The 27,376-nt window shown below is 41.3% G+C and overlaps 1 protein-coding gene across 1 annotated transcript in view; it reads left to right on the top strand.

The window, feature by feature from the left end:
• Nucleotides 1–13,043: 13,043 nt before the first annotated feature.
• Nucleotides 13,044–27,376, top strand: part of LOC115161326 (collagen alpha-2(V) chain) — a 57,477-nt gene continuing 43,144 nt past the window's right edge. The window contains exon 1 of the mRNA XM_029712226.1: nucleotides 13,044–13,294. Within this exon, the coding sequence (XP_029568086.1) occupies nucleotides 13,204–13,294 (91 nt within the window). The 5' untranslated portion in view covers nucleotides 13,044–13,203. The remainder of the gene's footprint in view (nucleotides 13,295–27,376) is intronic.

The raw sequence follows: 27,376 nt of genomic DNA, 5'->3' as shown, positions 1-27,376 counted from the left end.
TGGCTGAGGGTCCCTACATGTACGGGCAGGGCTACAGCTGGAACAGCTGCCTTTCTCCTCCATCTCCGCCACAGTCCCAATGGCTCCCAACACATCCAGTCCTGATGGCAAGTAAATCACCTGATGGTTTCTGCACCTTGAGAACACAGTCCACAGCTGTTTCCTCTCATTAACTAGCCAAGACTTACAACAGGGCCCAAAGACTGAACTGTGACTGTGGCAGAGGAACTGTTACACATGTGTCCCATTTCAAGTGCTAAGCTGATATGCCTCAAAATCCTGGCCCTGTTCAGTTGGGCACAATGTAGGAAAAACAATTGCAACAGAAAATGAAAATGTGTGTACTTATAGGATGGGTTCAGGTAGTACCTCCCCATTTCATTACCTTCCAAAACGTTTTCCACCTACTGAACACGACCCATGCCTCGTCATGTTCTAAAGGATGAATCCGCACTCTATGATCGATTATGTGTATTGAGATGATTATTATTTTGGTAACTTTCAAGAAATATATGGTATTTTATCAGATGACATCTATTGGCCTTTTTGGGTACTTCAGATTATCAGAGGTGTCTGTAATTATCTCTGGCCCTCTGTGTGGCCATCACAGGTAAAATATATAAAACAATCAAGATTACTAAAAAAAATTGTAAAACATTATCTTAAAAATAAACCTTCAACTTAGTGAATACCACTGGTGTTTAATATAAGGGTTTAAACATGAAATATCCTTAATTTCTTTTTACACTTTTTTTATTTTACTTTGTCAACATGTCTTTGTTGTCAATGTTTTGGTGGCAAACTGGTGGCTGTTGTGAAAAAAAAACAATATTTGGAAGAGTTGGCAAGTTAGTTGAAAATAATGCCATTTTTGATAAGATGTTTTTTTATTAATTAGGCTATGTTATCTTGAACCATATGGTCTATCTACTAGAAGCTCATGGACAATACGGACCCAGATATAAGACATTTATTTTACAGTTATTCAAGTATAAATGACCAAAGTTACCATAGATTACAGAATAATTACCAAAATTGCTGAATATTCCGGTAACTTTGGTAAATTACCAGTAGCGTTTCAACCCTAATTGAGATACATACAACACAGGTAATGGACATAACCATTGAACTTCAGAACAAAGTATGTCTGCCTGACAGCATATTCCACAACCTCACTCCTTTCTCAACTCAAAACACTTCAATACATAGTGTTAGAAAGCTCATTGACATGGCAAATCAAATCAAATCAAATGTTATTTGTCACTTGCTTTTGTAAACAACAGGTGTAGCTGGTGTAACAGTGAAATGCTTACCTTTCCCAACAATGCAGAGTTAAAGATAAAAATGAATAATACATACACAGTGAATAACGAATAACAAGTAAAAAAAATAACATGGTTATTGGTTACCTACATACAGGGAGTACCTGTTCAGCTCCTTAAAGTCACAGTAGACATTTTACAGTAAATGTAATTTGTCACAGAGCGTGAATCAACAAAAATGTTTCCATTTGCAACTTTAAATTAACAACCTCCATGGGGACAACATTTTCCCCTAAATTGATGGGTCCCATGAAAACTTCCTCTGAGTTTGAAAATGAATACGTTTAGGGAAAACCTGTCTAGGAATCAGCATAACTCGTCTCAATGTTAATTTCTGGTTAAGGTTATCATAGTATTGTCTTCTCTAACAGAAGAGGGTCTACCAAATAGAGGTTTATAAAGTGAATTCGGAAAGTATTCAGACCCCTTGACTTTTTCCACATTTTGTTACGTTACAGCCTTATTTTAAAATGCATTGAATTACTTACAGTTTGTCATCAATCTACACACAGTACCCCGTAACAAAAAGTGAAAAAAGTTTTTGGGAAATTTTTGCAAACGTATTAAAAATAAAAAACAGAAATACCTTATTTACATAAGTATTCAAATCCTTTGCAATGAGACTCAAAATAGAGCTCAGGTGCATCCTGTTTCCATTGATCATACTTGAGATGTTTCTTCAACTCGATTGGAGTCCACCTGTGGTAAATTCAATTGATTGGACATGATTTGGAAATGCACACACCTGTCTATATAAGGTCCCACAGTAAACAGTGCATGTCAGAGCAAAACCAAGCCACGAGGTTGAAGGAATTGTCTGTCGAGAACCGAGACAGGATTGTATCGAGGCACAGATCTGGGGAAGGGTACCAAAACATTTCTGCAGCATTGAAGGTCCCCAAGAACACAGTGGCCTCCATAATTCTTAAATGGAAGACATTTGGAACCACCAAGACTCTTCGTAGAGTTGGCCGCACCGGCCAAACTGAGCAATGGAGGGAGAAGGGGCTTGGTCAAGGAGGTGACCAAGAACCCGATGGTCACTCTGATAGAGCTCCAGAGTTCCTCTGTGGAGATGGGAGAACCTTCCAGAAGGACAACTATCTCTGCAGCCCTCCACCAATCAGGCCTTTGTGGTAGAGTGGCCAGACAGAAGACACTCCTCAGTAAAAGGCACATGACAGGACGCTTGGAGTTTGCCAAAAGGCACCTAAAGACTCTCAGACCATGAGAAGCCATGAATGCAAAGCATCACATTTGGAGGAAACCTGGCACCATTCCTACGATGAAGCATGGTGGTGGCAGCATCATGCTGTGCGGATGTTTTTCAGCGGCAGGGCCTGGGAGACTAGTCAAGATTGATGGAAAGATGAAAGGAGCAAAGTACAGACAGATCCTTGAGGAAAACCTGCCCCAGAGCGCTCAGGCAACGGTTCACCTTCCAACAGGACAAAGACCCTAAACACACAAACCAAGACAACGCTGGAGTGTCTTCGGGACAAGTCTCTGAATGTCCTTGAGTGACCCAGCCAGAGCCCGGACCTGAACCTGATGGAACATCTCTGGAGAGACCTGAAAATAGCTGTGCAGCAACGCTCCCCAGCCAACCTGACATTGCTTGAGAGGATCTGCAGAGAAGAATGGGAGACACTCCCCAAATACAGGTGTGCCGAGCTTGTAGCGTTAAACCCAAGAAGACTCAAGGCTGTAATTGCTGCCAAAGTACGAAGTAAATGGTCTGAATACTTATGTAAATATGATATTTAAGTTTTTATATTTAAAACATTTGCAAAAGTGTGTAAAAGCCAGTTTTTGCTTTGTCATTATGTGTGTTGTGTGTAGATTGATGAGGAGAAAAAACGATTTAATCAGTTTTGCAATAAGGCTGTAACATAACAAAATGTGAAAAAAGTTAAGGGGTCTGAATGCACTGTGTATATATATATATATATATATATATATATATATATATATATAAACCTTTATTTAACTAGGCAAGTCAGCTAAGAACAAATTCTTATTTATTATGATGGTCTACCCCAGCCAAACCCGGACGCTGGGCCAAATGTGCGCTGCCCTATAGGACTCCTAATCACATCCGGATGTGATGCAGCCTGGATTTGTACCAGGGACAGCAGATAAGCCTCTTGTACTGAGATGCAGTGCCTTAGAACGCTGCACCACTCGGGAGCCCATATATGGAAGAGAAATATAAACGTAACATGTAGAGTGTTGAGCTGTGTTCGACTACTTTATACTGAGATAGTGTATACTATTTACTTAATGAGTATATACAACATACTATATACAGTTGAAGTCGGAAGTTTACAATCACCTTAGCGAAATACATTAATACATTAAAAGTTTTTCACAATTCACAACTTGGGTCAAACGTTTCAGGTAGCCTTCCACAAGCTTCCCACAATAAGTTGGGTGAATTTTGGCCCATTCCTCCTGACAGAGCTAGTGTTACTGAGTCAGGTTTGTAGGCATCCTTGCTCACACACGCTTTTTCGGGTCTGCCCACAAATGTTCTATAGGATTGAGGTCAGGGCTTTGTGATGGGCACTCCAATACCTTGACTTTGTTGTCCTTAAGCTATTTTGCCACAACTTTGGAAGTATGTTTGAGGTCATTGTCCATTTGGAAGACCCATTTGTGACCAAGCTTTAACTTCCTGACTGATGTCTTGAGATGTTGCTTCAATATATCCACATCATTTTCCTGCCTCATGGTGACATCTATTTTGTGAAGTGCACAAAGCACCCCCACAACATGATGCTACCACCCCCGTGCTTCAGGTTCGGGATGGTGTTCTTCGGCTTGCAAGCCTCTCCCTTTTTCCTCCAAACATAACGATGGTCATTATGGCCAAACAGTTCTATTTTTGTTTCATCAGACCAGAGGACATTTCTCCAAAAAGTACGATCTTTGTCCCCATGTGCAGTTGCAAACTGTAGTCTGGCTTTTATATGGCGGTTTTGAAGCAGTGGCTTTTTCCTTGCTGAGCGGCCTTTCATGTTATGTCGATATAGGACTTGTTTTACTGTGGAAATAGATACTTTTGTACCTGTTTCCTCCAGCATCTTCACAGGGTCCTTTGCTGTTGTTCTGGGATTGATTTGCACTTTTTGCACCAAAGTACGCTCATTTCTAGGAGACAGAACGCGTCTCCTTCCTGGGTGGTACCATGGTGTTTATACTTGTGTACTATTGTTTGTACAGATGAACGTTGTACCTTCAGGCATTTGGAAATTGCTCCCAAGGATGAACCAGACTTGTGGAGGTCTACAAGTTTTTCTCCAAGGTCCTGGCTTATTTATTTTGATTTTCCCATTATGTCAAGCAAAGAGGCACTGAGGTTGAAGGTAGGCCTTGAAATACATCCACAGGTACACCTCCAATTGACTCAAATGATGTCAATTAGCCTATCAGAAGCTTCTAAAGCCATGACATCATTTTCTGGAATTTTCCAAGCTGTTTAAAGGCAGTCAATTTAGTGTATCTAAACTTCTGACCCACTGGAATTGTGATACAGTGAATTAGAAGTGAAATAATCTGTCTGTAAACAATTGTCGGAAAAATGAATTGTCATGCACAAAGTAGATGTCCTAACCAACTTGCCAAAACTATAGTTTGTTTAACAAGAAATTTGTGGAGTGGTTGAAAAACGACTTTTAATTACTTCTGACTTCACCTGTACTATTAGTTAATTTTAGTATACTGTAAATGAATGGGATCCTTTCAGTTGAGCATACTAGATCTTTGCCTGTCTACCGGAAGTTGATGCTGTTGCTATGCAAACTCTTGCAAGCTAGTTAGCATAACAATTTACTAGTTAGACATTTTACAACTTCGGGTGTGTTATTAAATTCAATCTGGAGTGCCAGAGTGCGTTCCTAAATTCAGAGCATTTTCAGATTGTCCACTTGTAAATTCTGAGCGTTTCGCTCTCAGAGCGCACACTGGACTCTCGGGCTGAGGAGTGGGGTTGATTTGAGTGTTCTGACCTTACAACGGTAGTCAAGCACCCAAGCTAGCATTGGCTAGCGACTTCCAGAAACAAATGAGATCACTCTGATCGTTTTCTCACCCTAGCAGAGCTGGTTAGGCTTTTTTCATGTTATCGAGTGTATTGGTGACTGTAACTGTTCAGCTGGTAACAATTTGAGGCTTTTTGCCAACGTTTACTGACACTTGCCATATTCAACGGGTGTTGAGCGCTTGTAAATTAATTATTCTGCGCTCTGGTACACTCAGACTAGAGTGCTCTGAAATCGTAGTAGATAACCAGAGCGAATTTAAGAACGCACCCAAATGTCCATTGAAAACGCCCGACAACTATACCATTTTGCTAAGCTAAGAATGATGGGAATAAACAAGTCAATAAATGTTGGGTAGTTAGTTAGACAGCCTGTACTTAATATACTGGAAAGTTTGATGTATAAGTAGCCAACTAACGTTAGGTAGCTAGCTAACATACTGTTGTAATGATATTCTATGTGGTTCGTAAAGACAGTAGCTAACAAATTGTCAGCCAACATAACGTGTAAGGTAACTTATTTGAAAAGTAACTACTTTATTACATTGATCAACATTTTCTTAACATTTGTCAAAGCAATTTTTTATTTAACCTTTATTTAACTAGGCAAGTCAGTTAAGAACAAATTCTTATTTACAATGAAGCCCTAGGAACAGTGGGTTAACTGCCTTGTTCAGGGGCAGAACGACAGATTTTTACCTTGTCAGCTCAGGGTTCCTTTCAGTTACTAGTCCAACGCTCTAACCACTAGGCTACCCACTGCCCCAATGAATTTGTATCCGCTCTCGTTGTACTTCGGCTGCATATTTTTCGCCATTTTCTTCAAATCTGAAAAAGATATGAAGCCACGCCCATTTCCTGAAGAATTGCATTATAGGCCCTAAAGTACGGAAATAGTGTCCTCTGTGTGTATACTTCATATTTTGGCGAATTTAGTACAACATCGGGGAACTTTTGGCATAATAACTATATCCATAGTATGACCAATAAGCATACTATATACTCAATTCACATCACAAATAGTCTGGTTAGTGCAGTTAGTATGAGTATTCGAACACAGCTTTGGTCCCATGTTTCAGGAGCTGTAATAGAAGATCCCAGAAATGTTCCATATGCACAAAAAAGCTTATTTATCACAAATTGTGTGCACAAATTTGTTACATCCCTGTTAGTGAGTATTTCTCCTTCGCCAAGATAATCCATCCACCTGACAGGTGTGGCATATCAAGAAGCTGATTGAACAGCATGATCATTAAAAGGTGCACCTTGATCAGGCGGACTGGGACATGTTCTGGTTAGCCTCAGAGAATAGTATTGAGGTATACGGTAATTCGGTGAGTGAGTTTATAAGGAAGAGTATTGGAGATGTTGTACCTACTGAGACTATTAAAACCTACCCTAATCATAAACCGTGGATAGATGGCGGCATTTGCGAAAAACTGAAAGCGCAAACCACCGCATTTAACCATGGAAAGGTGACTGGGAAAATGGCTGAATACAAACAGTGTAGTTATTCCCTCCGCAAGGCAATCAAACAAGCGAAATGTCAGTATAGAGACAAAGTGGAATTGCAATTCAACGGCTCAGACTCGAGACGTATGTGGCAGGGTCTACAGACAATCACGGACTACAAAAGGAAAACCAGCCACGACACGGACACGGACGTCTTGCTTCCAGACAAACTAAACAATTTCTTTGCCCGCTTTGAGTATAATACAGCCCACTACCAACGACTATGGGCTCTCCTTCTCCATGGCTAAAGTGAGTAAGACATTTTAACGTGTAACCCTCATAAGGCTGCCGGCCCAGACGACATCCCTAGCCGCGTTCTCAGAGCATGTGCAGACCAGCTAGCTGGTGTGTTTACGGACATATTCAATCACTCCCTACCCCAGTCTGCTGTCCCCACATGCTTCAAGATTGCCACCATTGTTCCTGTACCCAAGAAGGCAAAAGTAACTGAAATAAATGACTATCGCCCCGTAGCACTCACTTCTGTCATCATGACGTGCTTTGAGAGACTAATCAAGGATCATATGACCTCCACCTTACCTGTCACCCTAGACCCACTTCAATTTGCTTACCGCCCCAATAGGTCCACAGACGATGCAACCGCCACAACACTGCACATTGCCCTATCCCATCTGGACAAGAGAAATACCTATGTAAGAATGCTGTTCATTGACTATAGCTCAGTATTTAACACCATAGTACCCTCCAAGCTCACCATTAAGCTTGAGGCCCTTGGTCTCAGCCCCTCCCTGTGCAATTGGGCCCTGAACTTCCTGACGGGCTACCCCCAGGTGGTGAAGGTAGGAAACAACACCTCCACTTCGCTGATCCTCAACACTGGGGCCCCACAAGGATGCATGCCCAACACCTTCCTGTACTCCCTGTTCACCCATGACTGAGTGGCCATGCACGCCTCCAACTCAATCATCAAGTTTGCAGACCACACAACAGCAGTGGTCTTGCCAACAATGACGAGACAGGGAGGAGGTGAGGGCACTAGGAGTGTGGTGTCAGGAAACAATCTCTCACTCAGCATCAACAAAACAAAGGAGATGATCGTGGACTTCAGGAAAGAGCAGAGGGAGCACCCCCCTATCCACATCGAAGGGACAGTAGTGGAGAAGGTGGAAAGTTTTAAGTTCCTCGGCATACACAACATGGACAATCTGAAATGGTCCACCCACACAGACAGTGTGGTGAAGAAGGCTCAAAAGCACCTCAGGAGGCTGAAGAAATGTGGCTTGTCACCTAAAACCCTCACAAAATTTTACAGATGCACAATTGAGAGTATTCTGTTGGGCTGTATCACCGCCTGGTACGGCAACTGCACCGCCCACAACAGCAAAGGTTCTCCAGAGGGTGGTGCGGTCTGCACAACCCATCACCAGGGGCAAATACCTGCCCTCCAGGACACCTAAAGCACACAATGTCACAGGAACGCCAAAAAGATCACAAAGGACAACAACCACCCGGGCCACTGCCTGTTCAACCCGCTACCATCCAGAAGGCGAAGTCAGTACAGCTGCATCAAAGCTGGGAACGAGAGACTGAAAAACAGCTTCTATCTCAAGGCCATCAGACTGTTAAACAGCCATCACTAACACAGAGAGGCTGCTGCCTACATACAGACTTGAAATCATTGGCACTTTAATAAATGGATCACTAGTCACTTTAATAATGCCACTTCAATAATGTTTACGTATCTTGCATCACTTATCTCATATCTATATACTGTATTTGATACCGTCTATTGCATCTTGCCTATGCCGCTCTGTCATTACTCATCCATATATTTATGTATATATTCTTAATCCATTCCTTTACTTAGATGTTTGTGTATTAGGTAGTTGTTGTGGAATTGTCAGATTACATGTTAGATATTGCTGCACTGTCAGAACTAGAAGCGCAAGCATTTTGTTACACTCGCAATAACATCTGCTAACCATGTGCATGTGACCAATAACTTTTGATTTGATTTGTGCTTGGGACAACAAAAGGCCACTCTAAAATGTGCAGTTTTGTCACACAGCACAATGCCACAGTTGTCTCAAGTTTTGAGGGAGCGTGCAATTGGGATGCTGACTGCAGGAATGTCCACCAGAGCTGTTGCCATAGAATTTAATGTTCATTTCACGTCCAAACGGCCTCACAACTGCAGACCACATGTAACCAAGCAAGCCCAAGACCACCACATCTTGCTTCTTCACCTGCGGGATTGTCTGAGACCAGCCACCTGGACAGATAATGAATCTGTGTTTTGCACAACCAAAGAATTTCTGCACAAACTGTCACAAACCGTCTCAGGGAAGCTCATCTGCGTGCTCGTTGCCCTCACCAGGGCAACGATTCCCACGGGGGGCCAGTACGGAGGGGGAAAAAAAGAAAATGTATGCATTCACTACTGTAAGTCGCTCTGGATAAGAGCGTCTGCTAAATGACTAAAATGTAAAAAAAATGTAAATGTATTTACCTGACTGCAGTTTGGCGTGGTAACCGACTTCAGTGGGCATCTTTGCTGACCACTGGCATGCTGGAGAAGTGTGCTCTTTACGGATGATTACCGGTTTCAACTGTACCGGGCAGTATGGAGTTGTTTGGGTGCCCCATGGTGGCGGTGGGGTAATGGTATGGGCAGGCATAAGCTACGGACAAGGAACACAATTGCATTTGCAATGCAATGGCAAATTGAATGCACAGCGATGCTGTGATGAGATCTTGTGGCCCATTGTCATGCCATTCATCTACTGCCTTCACCTCATGTTTCAGCATGATAATGCTCGGCTCTATGTCTCAATATACTGACTGGTTTTCTGATCCATGCCCCTAACTTTTTTTTAAGGTATCTGTGACCAATAAATGCAAATCTGTATTCCCAGTCATGTGAAATTTATAGGGCCTAATTCATTTCCTTATATGAACTGTAACTCAGTAAAATAGTTTGAATTGTTGCATTTATATTTTTGTTCAGTGTATAATACTGTAACATATGTGACTTACTGTCATGCATATCTTTTTTAACTATTGGTGGGTGGTGATGGGGATTTGTGCCCACTATCCTGGCAATGCAAAAGCCATGCTCTAACAACTGAGCTGAGCTGGAGAAGGAGCTCTTCTAGGCTGATTTCTGGCCTGGTCCAGAAATGAAATAGTCCCTACCTCCTAATCTCAGCACCCAGGACAGCTGAGGCTGTCTCAAGAGACTATTCCCTCCAGATAAAGTCCCTCCCTCCTTTCTTGATGTTTGCAGATATGAAGGAGTCAGATGGGTGTAAGCAATATGACAAATGTTCTTCAGAGCAATGAAATGATTCTCATGCTCCGTACATGGTTATGTGACATCAGCTTCCCCTGTTTCTATCTCCTCTGTAATTTGCTGGGGCTTCTGAGTTCCTGATTGGATACAGTTGCTGTGCTGCCTACTCTTCGTTCATATACTATACTGTGTTTGGCTGTAAATTCCTCTGGCAGGCCAGTGGCATCCTCTAGCATCGTCTTATGAAAGGAGAATCTAACGGGAATTCCTTTCATATCTGAGGACCTATCAATCAAAGACAAAAGGACCTGCCTAAGAGCATTTCAACAACTTTCCTACATTTGGAAATACATCCCAGTGACCCGTGTCTACTATTCTCATTCAACGTTTTTATTTTTTTAATTTTAACTTTATTTATACAGGTTTATTCTCATTGAGATAAATATCTCTTTTCCAAGAGAGACCTGGTCCAATAGCAGCAAGGGGAACAACGTTTCAGACAAACCAAATTACATACACTCACACAACATTAAACAAAACTAAAAACACACATACAGTACAACAAAAACATATTACATTTAAAAACACAAACATCTTGACTGAAAACAGCTGGCCTAAAAACAATTACACTCTTCTATAATATATACATCGATCAAGTGTTTGAACTCCGCCAACGAAACTAGATCATCACATTTTAAAATGTTCAAAAGAGAATTCCAGGACCACGGTGCTAAGTAACTAAAACTATTTCTACCATGACCTGTTCTAATTTTTGGTATTGTTAGAAGCAAATCAGAATGGGACCGTAATTGATACTTATTTACTGACCTAACTAAAAAAGAACAGAGATAAAATGGCATTTTACCCAATATGGCCTTATAAATCAGTGTATACCAGTGTTTAAGCCTACGCAAGGTCAATGACGACATCTCCTTCATGAGTTGTAGAGATAGATACTGTACATCCATATTTCGTAGCGCAAGAGCAGGGCACTCACATAAAGCCAAACTATACGGTTGATCGCCCTCCTTCATAAATATTAATGTTTTCTGGTCAACGTGACCATCTGTTAAACATGTGAGAGACGATCTCAAAACACCTGTGACCAAATCAACCCAATAGTAAAAAACAACATGTAATTTGTGGTTTCATCATTTACCTATGAGTTTATGACTGTGAGTTAACACTACATCAGTCCTTCTGATGGAACTTGCACCTACAGTGAGGGAAAAAAGTATTTGATCCCCTGATGATTCTGTACGTTTGCCCACTGACAAAGAAATGATCAGTCTATAATTTTAATGGTAGGTTTATTTGAACAGTGAGAGACAGAATAACAACAAAAAATCCAGAAAAATGCATGTCAAAAATGTTATAAAATGATTTGCATTTTAATGAGGGAAATAAGTATTTGACCCCCTCTGCAAAACATGACTTAGTACTTGGTGGCAAAACCCTTGTTGGCAATCACAGAGGTCAGACGTTTCTTGTAGTTGGTCACCAGGTTTGCACACATCTCAGGAGGGATTTTGTCCCACTCCTCTTTGCAGATCTTCTCCAAGTCATTAAGGTTTCGAGGCTGACGTTTGGCAACTCGAACCTTCAGCTCCCTCCACAGATTTTCTATGGGATTAAGGTGTGGAGACTGGCTAGGCCACTCCAGGACCTTAATGTGCTTCTTCTTGAGCCACTCCTTTGTTGCCTTGGCCGTGTGTTTTGGGTCATTGTCATGCTGGAATACCCATCCCCATTTTCAATGCGCTGGCTGAGGGAAGGAGGTTCTCACCCAAGATTTGACGGTACATGGCCTCGTCCATCGTCCCTTTGATGCGGTGAAGTTGTCCTGTCCCCTTAGCAGAAAAACACCCCCAAAGCATAATGTTTCCACCTCCATGTTTGACGGTGGGGATGGTGTTCTTGGGGTCATAGGCAGCATTCCTCCTCCTTCAAACACGGCGAGTTGAGTTGATGACTACTAGCTCCATTTTGGTCTCATCTGACCACAACACTTTCACCCAGTTGTCCTTTGAATCATTCAGATGTTCATTGGCAAACTTCAGACGGGCATGTATATGTGCTTTCTTGAGCAGGGGGACCTTGCGTGCGCTGCAGGATTTCAGTCCTTCATGGCGTAGTGTGTTACCAATTGTTTTCTTGGTGACTATGGTCCCAGCTGCCTTGAGACCATTGACAAGATCCTCCCGTGTAGTTCTGGGCTGATTCCTCACTGTTCTCATGATCATTGCAACTTATTCTGTCTCTCACTGTTCAAATAAACCTACCATTAAAATTATAGACTGATCATTTCTTTGTCAGTGGGCAAACGTACAAAATCTGCAGGGGATCAAATACTTTTTTCCCTCACTGTACATCAGAGTATGTTCGCAATCATCATGGTGAAGAACAAATATGGAAATAATTTATAAATAAATACATAAATAATAAATAATAAATAATACATTGATTTATCACTTATAAATCTGCCCCCCCCCCAAAAAATCTAGAAATCTCACTCCCAACTACAACGACACCAGCAGTTCGGGTTCCCCATCGCCTTTCCACCGAGACTATGGGCCATAAAATGTATTCTTATTCTTCTAATAAAAAAAGCCTTTCAACCCATAAAACAGTACTTCAACAGACCTGCTTAGCAACCACTCCAGGGAGGGTGCGGGGGAAAAATGAAATCAGTTACAAACAAAGCTTTTCTTCCTATCTTTGCTCTAATTCTGATCTCAATTGTTTTAGACTGAGAACAAAAAGTAAAACACAAGAATCAGTAGAGGGATGGGAACTTATAAACAAGGGAGTAGTTTTCACAAAACCACAAATGCCTGTGAGTGGATGGTTATGAGAGAGGGCTGACAAGAGGGGGAGGAAAATTAGGGTTGCCAGCGTTCTTCTCATTTAAAGCTTTAACTCTTCCCCACAAAAAAAAGCACTGGTGCAGTCTGGGTTGGGTCTGTCTTGCTCGCTGCTTACTGGTGGTGTTCTCTGTGTACATGGTACAGTGATACCCTGTACATTTTCACCCCACTTTGCGCACAAGGAGAGCCCATGTCTTTCCTATAGACATGATGAGCTTTGTGTATTCAAGGATTTGCCTTTTTCTGGTTGTCTCTGTGACTCAGGTTTTTTATGTGAAATGCCAGGACGGAAACAGTGGTAAGTACCTCACTGATTGTTTATATTAATGCTTAGTTAATTAAAGTTGATTGGTATAGCGTTAAGAGTGTGGGTGCTGGTTGCACGCTGAGTTGAACTTTTAACATGAGCTTGTTGGACTAGGACTTCTCTGGTGTTGAATTTTTACATTTATCTGTGAAGAGCTTAATTTGTTTCAAGTTGTTGGATATATTTAGTTATGGTAGTTCTGAAGTGTTCTGCTAATGAGAAAAAGAGTGTTGGACGTACAGATAACAATTTGTTTCTTTATTAAGACGGATCTGTTTTTGCCAAAGTTAATAGCAAGGCAATATGAAGTGCACCGTTACCTTGTTGAGGTTTTTCTTTTTATTACATTGTAATGGTTAGCAGCTGAGGACAGAGTGACGGCATGGAACACGCAAGATAGATTTATTTAAAGGATGATTGGGACAGACCTTAGCCGGTAGGCTGTCTGAGATTCGTTCCAACTTTGGAAAGGTTGAAAAGAGACGAGAGTAACTTTATAGAGTGGATTATCCTAAATGGGAAAATAAACTCTCAGTAAGATTCTGTAGTGTCCTGTATGAACATATGTTAGTGATTGCCAATGATGTTACATGTTACTCTAAGGTGTCAGAAGGAAGCTCTGTGAGAGAAAAGGAGTGCCTCAGGACTAACTTTATTCCTCACCTCTCTTGTTCACCAACAAGCAGATTTTTTTCCTCTGTATTCTACATCTGCCGAGACTATTTCAACACCACACGTCTTGGAGGGAACACAGCTTGCATTCTAATGCAGGGCAGATGTGAGGAGAGGAGACAAATAAGGGGCAAATGGTGTTGGATTCACTGAGTCATTAGAGCTCTCTACACTCTTAGAAAAAAGGGTTCCAAAAGGGTTCTTCGGCTGTCCTCATGGAGAACCCTTTTTGGTTCCAGGTAGAACTATTTTGGGTTCCGTGTTGAATCCTCTGTGCAAATGGTTCTACATGGAACTCAAAAGGGAACCAAAAGGGTTCTACCGGGAACCAATAGGGTTGTACAAAGGGTTCTCCTATGGGGACAGCCAAGGAACCCTTTTAGGTTCTAGATAGCACCTTTTTTTCTAAGAGTGTATAGGTAGCCTATACAGACTAGGTGGCCAACACTTAAAACCCAGAGCTGAAACACTTGAGTGTTATTGTTTTAGTGATGTCGTGTCTTCTTTCAGTGATTTTTTAAATATTATGATGTCATGGAATGTTATTTTATGTATGATGTCATGAGGGCAAAATACATAAAGCAGGCTACTGAAAGTACCTCTGTGGCCCTTGAGTGGCCCCTGATTTCAGTGTGCTGTCAAGTCAATCTTTTTGACTTGTAGCTAAAGGCTCGATTGGAGTTTGTTTCCCCCTTGTGGTGGAATGAACAGGTACTTTAAAAAGCCTCTCACATCTGAGCATGTATGAAGCATAATGATGTTCAACATGTCTGCACATTTTATGTTGAGTTAATTACCATTATGACAATACTGTTACAATAGAGGCATATCTTCCAGTTAAACATGGGACTACTTTAGGTATTATAAGAATATATGTTCATCTACCAAGCCTGACAAGAGGAGGACCTAAACCTAATATTCTCGAAAGACGACATATTTTATGTAGGGCCCCTGATCTAATGCCTCTTCAAAATGGATGACTGGTGACGACTCCTCCTCAGAGGAAAGTTATGTTCCTTACGTTCTATTGGATTTCAGAGTACTAGTCCCACTAGTCGTTTCCCTGTCTGGTCTCTGCTCAGGGTGGAGGCCAAGGTTTCCACATCTGTCCACATGAAACGAGGCACAGAGAACTTGAACTCATGTTCCCACAGAACATTAATGATGCCAACCCAGGGAGAAGAACATTCTAATTCAATCCTGTCAAAGCAGCGGAAAAGTTGTCAAATTCTTGCAACTACGTGAAAAACGAGTCAACTCTGCTTTTGAGGAATGTTTTAGGGTATAGCTATCATTGAATGGTTATGTTGAGTTAAGTATGGAGTACAGTTGAGGTTTTAGCCACTTTATGTCATTGTGAGTAGAAAGGCCATCCTATTTTTCCAAAGCGTTTATTAGTCCTTAGAATAGCAGCAACAAATCCCTGTATTTAGAACTTTGTCATTTCAAGAACCCATCAAACTTGGTTGAATCAGAATGAGACTTTCGATTTGCAGTTAGATTGAAATGTTCTGAAAAGTGAAGTATGTAATGTGGTGACAGAGACCAGCTGCTGAATAGGCTGACGTGCTGCTGACTAAAACTCTAGAGACATCCAATGATTCAATATGTTATTTTGCACATTTGAAAAAGCTATTTTTGAAAAGTGTAAATGCATTGTAGAATTATATTCCAAGATTTGTTTTCAGCATAGTAATCATATATCGCCCTCTATGCCCTCATCTATAATAAGCAGTGTAACTGGGTTTAATTGAGATTTTTATATGGAAAATGGCGACTTAAAATGGAGTGTGGTTGAATGTTGATTAAAGTGAGGAATTGCAAACAGACATTCTGTCTCAGAGAAGTTGGAACACAACAGTAATATTTATCTGTTCTAGAAAATAGAGACTGTAACCATGAAGAAGAAAAGATTGTGGAGGGTATTAAAGATATTTTTTCAAAACTGGTTAGATTTCTGAAAGGGAGAGTTTCTAGATGAACCTTTGAAGACCGGAAACATGTTTAGAGCAAATGTTTGAAATCCTTTTTTTTAACAGTTTTGGAAGTTGGAAGTTGGAAGTTTGCTTGCTCAATGGTCTCAAATTCTTCATGGACTTGCGGATGACAAACGAGAGGTCTAAGCTTGGCACACACACATACAAACAAAACACAATCACTCTTCTGACATAGGTAGGTCTTCACTGCATAATAAAAGTATGTAGTGGGCAAGTTGTAACAAGCAAGTTTGTGAACATAGGCAAAATTGCCATGGGGCATGGGGGGGGGGTGTGTATGATGTCATTTCAGAGGATTTGTTTTTGGACGGAAGCTGTTGAGATCAGTAAGAAATGGCACTTCTGTAGCCAAAGTTTTTGTCCAACATCGACCTTTAAAGTAATTGTCCAATGTTTCCAGATTTCCATGAAAAATGACCAATAATTAATTATAATCTGAATTAAATAGTTTTCCTTCCCAAAAATGTTAATTAATTATGTTAAAAAGCAGCTTTTCAGTGTTGGAATGGTGTGGGCATACCGCAACAACAGAAGTGTAGACTGCAGATTGGCTAGCTGATCCTCCTCAGGACATCATCCTCTTTGAGGAAACAACACGCAAAAGCATTTTTTTTGTTGCAATTTCTGCATTGGACAGAAACATGAGTATAGCATAATGTGATGAAATGCAGGAAGTTAGGAGTTCCACCCCCACAAATAAAATCCCAAAATAATATATTTGTAAGTGGAAGGTTGGCGGGCCTTTCATTTATCCTCCCACTTATACTGTGTTTTCAAAATACCCTTCCATGCACCCCTCATAATACCCCTCCATGTACCCCTCATAATACCCCTCCATGTACCCCACCACATACCTCTCAATGTACCCCTCATAATACCCCTCATAATACCCTTCCATGTACACCACCATATACCCCTCCATTTAACCCTCATAATACCCCTCCATATACCCCTCCAAATACCCCTCATAATACCCTTCCATGTACCCCTTATAATACCCCTCATAATACCCCTCCATGTACCCCTCATAATACCCCTCCATATACCCCTCATAATACCCCTCCATGTACCCCTCATAATACCCTTCCATGTACCCCACCACATACCTCTCAATGTACCCCTCATAATACCCCTCATAATACCCTTCCATGTACACCACCATATACCCCTCCATTTACCCCTCATAATACCCCTCCATATACCCCTCAATATACCCCTCATAATACCCCTCCATGTACCCCACCACATACCTCTCAATGTACCCCTCATAATACCCCTCATAATACCCTTCCATGTACACCACCATATACCCCTCCATTTACCCCTCATAATACCCCTCAATATACCCCTCATAATACCCCTCCATGTACCCCTCATAATACCCCTCCATATACCCCTCATAATACCCTTCCATGAATCCCTCATAATACCCTTCCATGAATCCCTCATAATACCCCTCCATATACCCCTCATAATACCCCTCCATGCACCCCACCATATACCCCTCCATGCACCCCTCATAATACCCTTCCATCTACCCCACCATATACCCCTTCACATACCCCCATAATACCCTTCCATTTACCCCTTATAATATCCCTCAAAATACTCCTCCATGTACCCTTTATAATACCCCTCCATGAATCACTCATAATACCCCTCAATATACCCCTCATAATACCCCTCCATGAATCCCTCATAATACCCCTCAATATACCCCTCCTAATACCCCTCAATATACCCCTCATAATACCCCTCCATGTACCCATCATAATAACCCTTCCATGTATCCCTCATAATACCCTTCCATGTACCCCTCATAATACCCCTCCATGTACCCCTCATAATACCCCTCCATATGTAACAGTATTGCTTCTGTCCCTCTCCTCGCCCCTACCTGGGCTCGAACCAGGGACCCTCTGCACACATCGACAACAGCCACCCTCGAAGCATCTACCATCGCGCCACAAAAGCCGTGGCCCTTGCAGAGCAAGGGGAACAACTACCTCAAGGTCTCAGAGCGAGTGACGTCACCAATTGAAACGCTATTAGCGCGCACCACCGCTAACTAGCTAGCCATTTCACATCGGTTACACATACACCCCTCATAATACCCCTCCACATACCCCTCATAATACCCCTCCATATACCCTCATAATACCCCTCCATTTACCCCCCCCAAAAAAATCCATACACCCCTCATAATACCATCATAATACCACTTCATGTACCCCTCATAATTCCCCTCCATATACCCCTCATAATACCCCTCCATGTACCCCTCAAAAAACCTCATAATACCTCTCCATATACCCTTCATAGTACCCCTTATAATACCCCTCCATATTCCCCTCATAATACCCTTCATAATACCCATCTATGTACCCCTCATGATACTCCTCCATATTCCCCTCATTATACCCCTCCAAATACTCCTCATAATACCCCTCCATATTCCCCTCATAATACCCCTCCATATGCTCCTCATTATACCCCTCCAAATACTCTTCATAATACCCCTCCATATTCCCCTCATAATACCCCTCCATATGCTCCTCATTATACCCCTCCAAATACTCCTCATAATACCCCTCCAAATACTCCTCATAATACCCCTCCATATACCCCTAATAATACCCCTCCAAATACTCCTCATAATACCCCTCAAGAGAGGCTAAATAAGTGACGTCAAACTGTGTAGAAATGCGTTATAAAATGGCAGAAACATTTCTCGGGGAGGCCACCCAGGACCCCCCGTCGACTGTTCGTTCCCCCCAATATCTAAACCACAATTTCGCCTTTGGAACATGAAGATAAATCTGGCAATGGATCTCTGTTCCAAGTAACTAAAAGCAGTGGTTCGTGCCCAGCAGTGGACCAGTGAGAATCCATGCAAAACATGTTAGTGTGTGAACACTCCTCCTCCCAACGGGCAAACTGACACGCCTGTAAAACATCTTCAAAGATGGCCACAACACTGTACATCAAAGGAACTAGACCATTTCATCTTTGTGGAGCATGTGTTCTTTCAACTTACTTATACATGTGTTTATTTTAGATTTTGGTCTTAGGTGTTTTATTAAACATTTTGCTATTTATTTAAGACAAATGCCAGACTGATAACTTTCACTTTTTCTCTCTCTCTCTCTCTCTCTCTCTCTCTCTCTCTCTCTCTCTCTCTCTCTCTCTCTCTCTGTGGGTAATGTGCAAGAGGCAAACAAAGCTGGTATTCTGAATCAACAAACCTACATATATTAGGTCACTTTGTCTCGCAAATTGGTTCCAGTTGTTGCTGCCACATTTGTTACTTACATCGTAACAAATGGGCTGTTTTCTCCCCAAAAGCTAATGTCCAAACACGTGAAGTCCACCAGACGCGGGACTGATTGGAACCATGTGCTGCATTTTTGCGCTATGACTTGATTACGGACCAAAAGAAATCCAGATTGTGCTTTGTGTCGGATTTCACCTCAACCAGAGTACCAGACATCCATGTTTTATCAACTGCCCGGCGTGATAGCCCATGGCTTTGAACCTGCCCCATCGTCTGCCCCACAGACGATGAAAATGATAGAACTACCAAATGGATGGAGATTATAGATGTTTAATGCAGCTCGTGCCAATGAGGCTGCTTCATGGGAACTACCAAATGGATGGAGATTATAGATGTTTAATGCAGCTCGTGCCAATGAGGCCGCTCCATGGGAACTACCAAATGACAGCATCAGCAAACAGGGGAGTGGAGGGGGGATGATTTCCAGATGTTAAAATAGTTGCTTTGGCAGTATTTGGAAAATATGAAAACAAGTCTTAGCCGAAAGGAGGGAGGGAGGGAGGCTGGGGGGGTGAAGTTATCGAGCTGTAAGATGCGGTATGTCAGGGAACGGCTTTGGGCCTGGGGCTGTGGGACGCCTGAGAGATGGAGCCCCCTCTCCTCTTTCCACCCTCAAGCCTCCATGGTTTGAAAGTAAAAAATTATCCTTTTTGAAAGCATGCAATTGAGCCTCTCTCACATGTTGCGTCAGCTCTGAGTGGCACTTCCTTCTTAGTCAGCTCTGAGTGGTACTTCCTTCTCAGTCAGCTCTGAGTGGCACTTCCTTCTCAGTCAGCTCTGAGTGGCACTTCCTTCTCAGTCAGCTTCGTAATCCACTCCACAACCTGTCCAGTTTTAGGAAATGTAGATGATGACGAGATGGTCCGTAAGCGTGTGCCTTGTTCAAGAACACAAACGCAGACTTGCTGGCAAACGGTGTGCGTCTGTTGTTTTGAGTTGCCTTTGCAGGTTTTGAATGTTTATACAGCTGGTTGTATTTTGTCGGAGCAGATCATGAAGGACGTCTGCCCTCTGGAGTTGATCCGCTGGAGGTTGGCAGTCTTAAATATACTGTTCTCTTCCTCCGAGAGTGTTCTCTATCTGTCCCCTGGTGACCATTTCAAAGACTGGTGTAATTGGTTTAGATCCTCCAATTTCATGACATGCTATGTCACATTAGGATAGGTTCTCCCATGCGGGTTCAATGCGTTCAAGACAAGTCGGAAACTCTGAACCTTCAAGTAAAAATGTGCGTACACTTTTTGCATAGAACTTCCTAGTGGTTGATTGTGACACTTTCCAAGTGGGAAACTCAGACCTCATCTTTCTACAACCAGTTTCCAAGTTGGAACTTTGAGAATTTCGAGTTCCGAGTTGTCTTGAACATGAGTCAGCACCACATACCTGGGTTCATATAGTATTTGTTTTCTATCAAATACATTAGTTGTACTTGGTTGTGCTTGCCTGGCGTAATGGAAGCAATGGAATAGTCCCAAAAGTGCAAACCCTGCTCAGAAGTCAAATATTTTAGACACTATTTGAACCCAGGTCTGCAACACAACTAAACAGATACTTTCCTGAATTGATAAACGCAATTATGAAACGTTGTTGATATTAAATTCTACTTGTTGGATACTGAGTGTACAGCATGATGTCAGACGTGGTTTCCTATAGCTGCTTGTCTGTACTGTGCCATCTGTGGGCCATGTGCTGCCTGATGTTTGACTACAAGCAGCCTTCGCAAACCTAAATTCTAGGCTTTATTCTGTGGTTAAGATCTATGGTTGCTGCCTGCAATGACTAGTGGGTGGCAATGGTCATGGTGGTCATGTTTAGGTTCCATGCTCCTGTCGTGTAGGAAACTTGATTGACAGCTGACGTGGGTTGATTCCTTGACAATAGCTGGTCCTTCTCTTGTGTGTCTCCTCTGCTGGTCCTTCTCTAGCCCACAATGTCCTAGCAGCAGAGCACATACAGTACCCAGAAGAACATCACGTGGTTCAGTTGGCTCAGTCAGGGACATGATATAAAGGAATGGAAGCTAAGATATTCAGACAGCCAGATACAGTATGTGTTAGTATAGTATTATTATTATAATTATGTCATTTAGCAGACACTCTTATTCAGAATGCCAGTGAGTGCATACATTTCATAATTTTTTTTCTCCGTACTGGTCCCCTGTGGGAATCAAACCCATAACCCTGGCGTTGCAAACACCATGCTCTACCAACTAAGCCACACGGGACCTAGTATGTGTTTGCTCCTTTCAAACTCAGCTTGTCCGCCATGTTCGCTTAACGTTTAAGTATTGATGTTATTGGCTTTGACAACTACGTTCAACTATTTAAAGAACATCTTTAAATAGGACACCAGTTGCTTGTCTGTTTTCCTTAGCTTTATGACAGGTGAAAGGTGTGAAAGGTCACAGGTGAAAGGTCACAGGTGAAAGGTCACAGGTGAAAGATCACAGGTGAAATATTACAGGTGAAGGTTCCCAAGTTCACTGGCTCAAGTGAAAAGGGTTTCAATGGCAGGTAGCATGGCAAATATATGACCGTTTCAAGAGTACCCTAGGACCTCTAATTTTCTCTGAAGCACTTTTATGTTGGCTATTTTGTTATTATGGACATTAACTGTAAACTGTGTTTGCATGACTTTGAGAGTCACAGCATTTATACACAACAGCATGCATGATTCTAGACTTCCTGGTCAAATCCCAGAACAGATCTGCCTAATGGATGTTTCTGGTGATTTGGAATTCCGGTTCAGAAAATTCTTTGGACTTGAGTCAAGCCTTGAATTGCTGCTGTACTGTGTCCACTATACTACTACCAGTGGTGTAAAATACTTAAGTAAAAATACTTTAAAGTACTACCCAAGTAGTTTTTTGTGTATCTGTACTTTACTTTATTATTTATATTTTGGACAACTTTTACTTTTACTCCACTACATTCCTAAAGAAAATATGTACTTTTTACTAAATAATTTTCCCTGACACCCAAAAGTACTCGTTACATTTTTATTATTATATATTTTTTTAATTTAACCTTTAATAGTCCAATGGCAACAGTGCCAAATACTTTACTTCTCTGACAGCTCCTAGTTTGACCGTCTCTCTTAATGCCCCTCGCAATTACACTTATATGGTCGGCAAAGCAGATCCAAGTCAAGCTCTGACTGCTGTGAAGTGTAGATTGTATCAGATGTGATGAAAAAAATAGATGTTATATGCATTTCTGGTCCTCATTACTATACAATGGATTTGTTGTATGATTAACCATTACTGAATTGTACTACCACATGTACATAGTCATGGATGATGTAATGACACCTGCATGTGCACACACACACACACACACACACACACACACACACACACACACACACACACACACACACACACACACACACACACACACACACACACACACACACACACACACACACACACACACACACATACATACATACATACATACATACATACATACATACATACATACATACATACATACATACATACATACATACATACACACACACGAGAGGTGATTCTCTGGTGAAATGGTGTATGAGAGTTCTTTAAAGACGTTAAGATGATGAGAGGAGGGAATTTAGATTCTGTAAAACCATGCAGTTCAGCATGCTGCCAATACGAATCAGGGTCATTCCTGCTGGACTGTGTCATGGGCCATAAAGAAATCCTCCATGGAAATAAACCATCCTGAAAATGAGTGAATTCTTTCAGCACAATGTAGGACTGTGTGTCAGACAGTCACCCACCAGATGTCCATTCCCATGCCAACAAGCAGACTACACAGTAAGACAGACCAATGTCAACGTCTGACCAGTGAAATGTTTGAGTCATGGGTACCAGGAAACTAAATTGGATGATTTCACCAGAGTTTCTATGATTTGAAGGAACTGGGCTGTTAACGGGTACGTTTGAATGAAAAGACACTTTGAAAACCTCAGAGTGTTGCATTTCTTATACAGAGATGTCAGGTTAGGCCTATGTGACATATGACACATTAGATGTGACATATTCCACATTAGATGTGACATATTCCACATTAGACGTGACATATTCCACATTAGACGTGACATATTCCACATTAGATATGACATATTCCACATTAGATGTGCCATATTACACATTAGATGTGACATATTCCACATTAGATATGACATATTCCACATTAGATGTGACATATTCCACATTAGACATGACATATTCCACATTAGATGTGACATATTCCACATTAGATGTGACATATTCCACATTAGACGTGACATATTACACATTAGACGTGACATATTCCACATTAGACATGACATATTACACATTAGACATGACATATTACACATTAGATGTGACATATTACACATTAGATGACATTTAGAACATGGCATATATACATACAGTATTAGCCTATACAACAGCCATTAACAAAGATTGATGGTTATTTTCTGGGATCAAACGTCTGAAAGCAGTAATTTACAGAGAACAAAAAAGCCTGAGTGAGTGAAGTATTATTAAGTGTAGCTTTTGGATGCATTCTGTAGATATGTGCAGTGCTCAAAGTGGATCCACATGTTGTTTTCTGTTGGGAACAATTTAATTGCCTTCTAATTGCCATCGCGAATACTTTTAGTTAGCATAACATCAACACAGCCATACAGGGTCTTTATTATTACATCTTTATTTACCCACACAGACTCAGTGAGGGAACTGAAGAAGTTGATATCAGATCAAATTACATTTTATTTCTCACATGCGCCGAATACAACAAGCCCTTAACCTAAAAAATATTTGCTAAATAAACAAAAGAAAACAAAAAGTGACGCATAAAATAACAATAAGGAGGCTATATCCAAGGGGTACTGGTACTGAGTCAATGTGCGGGGGGTCAGGGTTAGTTGAGGTATTTGAGGTCATATGTACATGTAGGTAAGGGTAAATTGACTATGCATAGATAATAAACAGCAAGTTGCAGCAGCATAAAACAAGGGGTCAATGGGTTTGGGGTAGAAGCTGTTAAAGAGCCTTTTGGAGCTAGACTTGGCACTCCGGTACCGCTTGCCGTGTGGTAGCAGAGAGAACAGTCTATGACTAGTTTGAATTGTTGTATCTGACTGAAGACATGTTGATGCTGTCTTTTCCCCTTCAAATCTTTAGTCATCCAGTGATGTGGGTTGGCAGGTTATCAAGGTGCTTGTGGGTGGGTGGGTGGGTGGTGGGATAGCTTTGTGTAATACATTTCATCCAGGGCAGTTTCATCTCTCTCTCAGCCCAGTCCCCTCCTCACAGGCTGGGCTATCTCCATCACAGGAAGCCCTGTCACAGTGGTATTTCCTCTGGAAGAGTTTGGTGTTTGGTCTCTGGGGTTGGGCTGTTCATGTCCACGGTCGTTTATGCCCCTGTAAAACCTTGGAGAGAGACAGGAAACTGAGAGAGTGTCACGTCCTGACCAGTAATAGGGGCTATTTGTTAATGTAGTTTGGTCAGGACGTGGCAGAGGGTATTTGTTTTATGTGGTTCGGGGTGGTGGTTTGTTTAGAAGGGTGTTTGATTTATTATTTTCGGGTTTTGGGTTATGTTCTATGTTTTTGTATTTCTATGTTCTTTCTAGTTTAGTATTTCTATGTTTAGGTATTGGGTGTTGGACTCTCAATTGGAGGCAGGTGTTTTCTAGTTGCCTCTGATTGAGAGTCCTATAATTAGGTATGTGTTTGGAGTTTGTGGGAGATTGTGCTAGGTATAGCTTAGTTGCCTTACCAGCCTGTTATGCGTCATTGTGTTTTGTGTACGTGTTTATTTTGGTTTCCCTTCTTTTCCTAAATAAAGAAGATGAGTACACGTGATCCCGCTGCGTTTTGGTCCGACAATGATTTTTCCTTATCGTCTGACGAAGAAGATTGTGACAGAGAGACAGGATATTGTGTACAAGGACACATTGGCTGCGTTTACACAGGAAGCCAAATTCTGATATTTTTCCACAAATTGGTATTTTGGCCAATGACATATCTGTCCATGTCAGATCTTTTTCAGAACTGATCTGATTGGTCAAAATACCAATTAGTGAAAGAAATATCAGAATTGGGCTGCCTGTGTAAACACAGCCATTGTACTGCAGATATGTGTTAGAGGACATACACTGAGTGTATAAAACATTAGGAACACCTTCCTTACATTGGGTTGCACCACCTTTTGCTCTCAGAACAGCCTCAATTCATCGGGGCATGAACTATACAAGGTGTCAAAAGCATTCCACAGCGATGCTGGCCCAATGCTTCCTACAGTTGTGTCAAGTTGACTAGATGTCCTTTGGGTGGTGGACCATTTTTGATTCACATGGAAAACTGTTGAGCGTGAAAAACCAAGCAGCGTTGCAGTTCTTGACAAACTCAAACCAGGTCGCCTGGCACCTACTGCCATACCCCGTTCAAAGGCACTTAAATCTTCTGTCTTGCCCATTCACCCTCTGAATGGCACACATATAAAGTCCATGCCTCAATTGTCTCAATGCTTAAAAATCATTCTTTAACCTGTCTTCTCTCCTTCATCTACACTGAAGGTGACATCAATAAGGGATTATAGCTTTCACCTGGATTCACCTGGTCAATCACCTGAAATAGGTGTTCCGAATGTTTTGTCCACTCAGTGTATATCTGTGTTAAGTAGACCAAGAACTTAGCATCTATATTCTAGAGTTCAAACATTCTGTTTAGATGTTCTATGGCACCCATATCTTGTGTCAACCAGTTATGAACTGACTTTGAGTTGATACCATTAGGTAATGCTGAGCGATTAATTGAAACGTCGGTTATTTTTGGTTTTTAAACAACTAATTCACAAATGTCAGTTCAATAATTGAATTCTATTTCGTACATTTTTTTTCTGTGACCTCGATGTGCAGTTTCTGTAAAGCTAAATCAGATCAAGCCTGAACTGTGCGATGTCGTAGGGAGTTGAGTTTCCAACAGGCCAATATTCTACATAGATTAGCGCAGAAAACATGGTAATTAACTACAATGACCATAATCCACTGCTCGCCAGTTTAAACTTGTGCAGTCTGTGCAGGGAGCAGACATGGAGACCGTGGATAGAGAGAACGCTCTAGAATAATATAAAGCATTTGCTTTGGGAGCCTGAAAATATGATGTAAGTCACGTGTCAAACTCATTCCATGGAGGGCCGAGTGTCTGTGGATTTTTGCCCCTCCCTTGTATTTGATTGACGAATTAAAGTAACTAATTAGTAAATAATTCCTCTCACCTGGTTGTCTAGGTCTTCATTTAAAGGAAAAACAATAAACCTGCAGACACTAGGCCCTCCATGGAATGAGTTTGACACCCTGATCTACAGTAAGTGATTGATAGTTGGTACTCAGCAGTCAGAAAAGTATGCCTTATTTACTTTGAAGAACTATTAAAATAGTGATTTTGTCAGATAGCATCTCTATAGAGATGATGATTTAGAATAAAGTCATCAAATAGAACTAATATTTTACTAAAGTAATGTGATAAGCAGTAATGGGTGGTCCCTAACATGATTTTACTTTCATTAATTGTTTTATTCAGTGTTGTTACAGCATTCAAAACTGTGATTATATGTTTAGAATCGAATTGACACAACCGAGGTAAAAAAAAAAGCACTAATCAGCACTACCATTTCGAGCATGATATTAGCAAGTACAGTGTCTTCGGAAAGTATTCAAACCTCTTGACCTTATCCACATTTTGTTACGTTACAGCCTTATTCTAAAATGTATTATATATAATCCCTCAGCAATCTACACACAGTACCCCATAATGACAATGCAAAAAACTGTTTTTTAGAATTTTTGCCAAATTCTTAAAAAAACTAAAACGGAAATAGCTTATTTACATAAGTATTCAGACCCTTTGCTTTGAGACTCGAAATTGAGCTCAGGTGCATCCTGTTTCCATTGATCATCCTTCGGATGTTTCTATAACTTGATTGGAGTCCACCTGTGGTAAATTCAATTGATTGGACATGATTTAGAAAGGCACACAACTGTCTATATAAGGTCCCACAGTTGACAGTGCATGTCAGAAAAAAAAACA

This window comes from Salmo trutta, chromosome 24 (assembly GCF_901001165.1).
Source record: "Salmo trutta chromosome 24, fSalTru1.1, whole genome shotgun sequence".
In the NCBI taxonomy this organism is placed as follows: Eukaryota; Metazoa; Chordata; class Actinopteri; order Salmoniformes; family Salmonidae; genus Salmo; species Salmo trutta.
The sequence above is the reverse complement of the archived record's forward strand: the minus strand, read 5'-3'. Positions and strand labels throughout refer to the sequence as shown.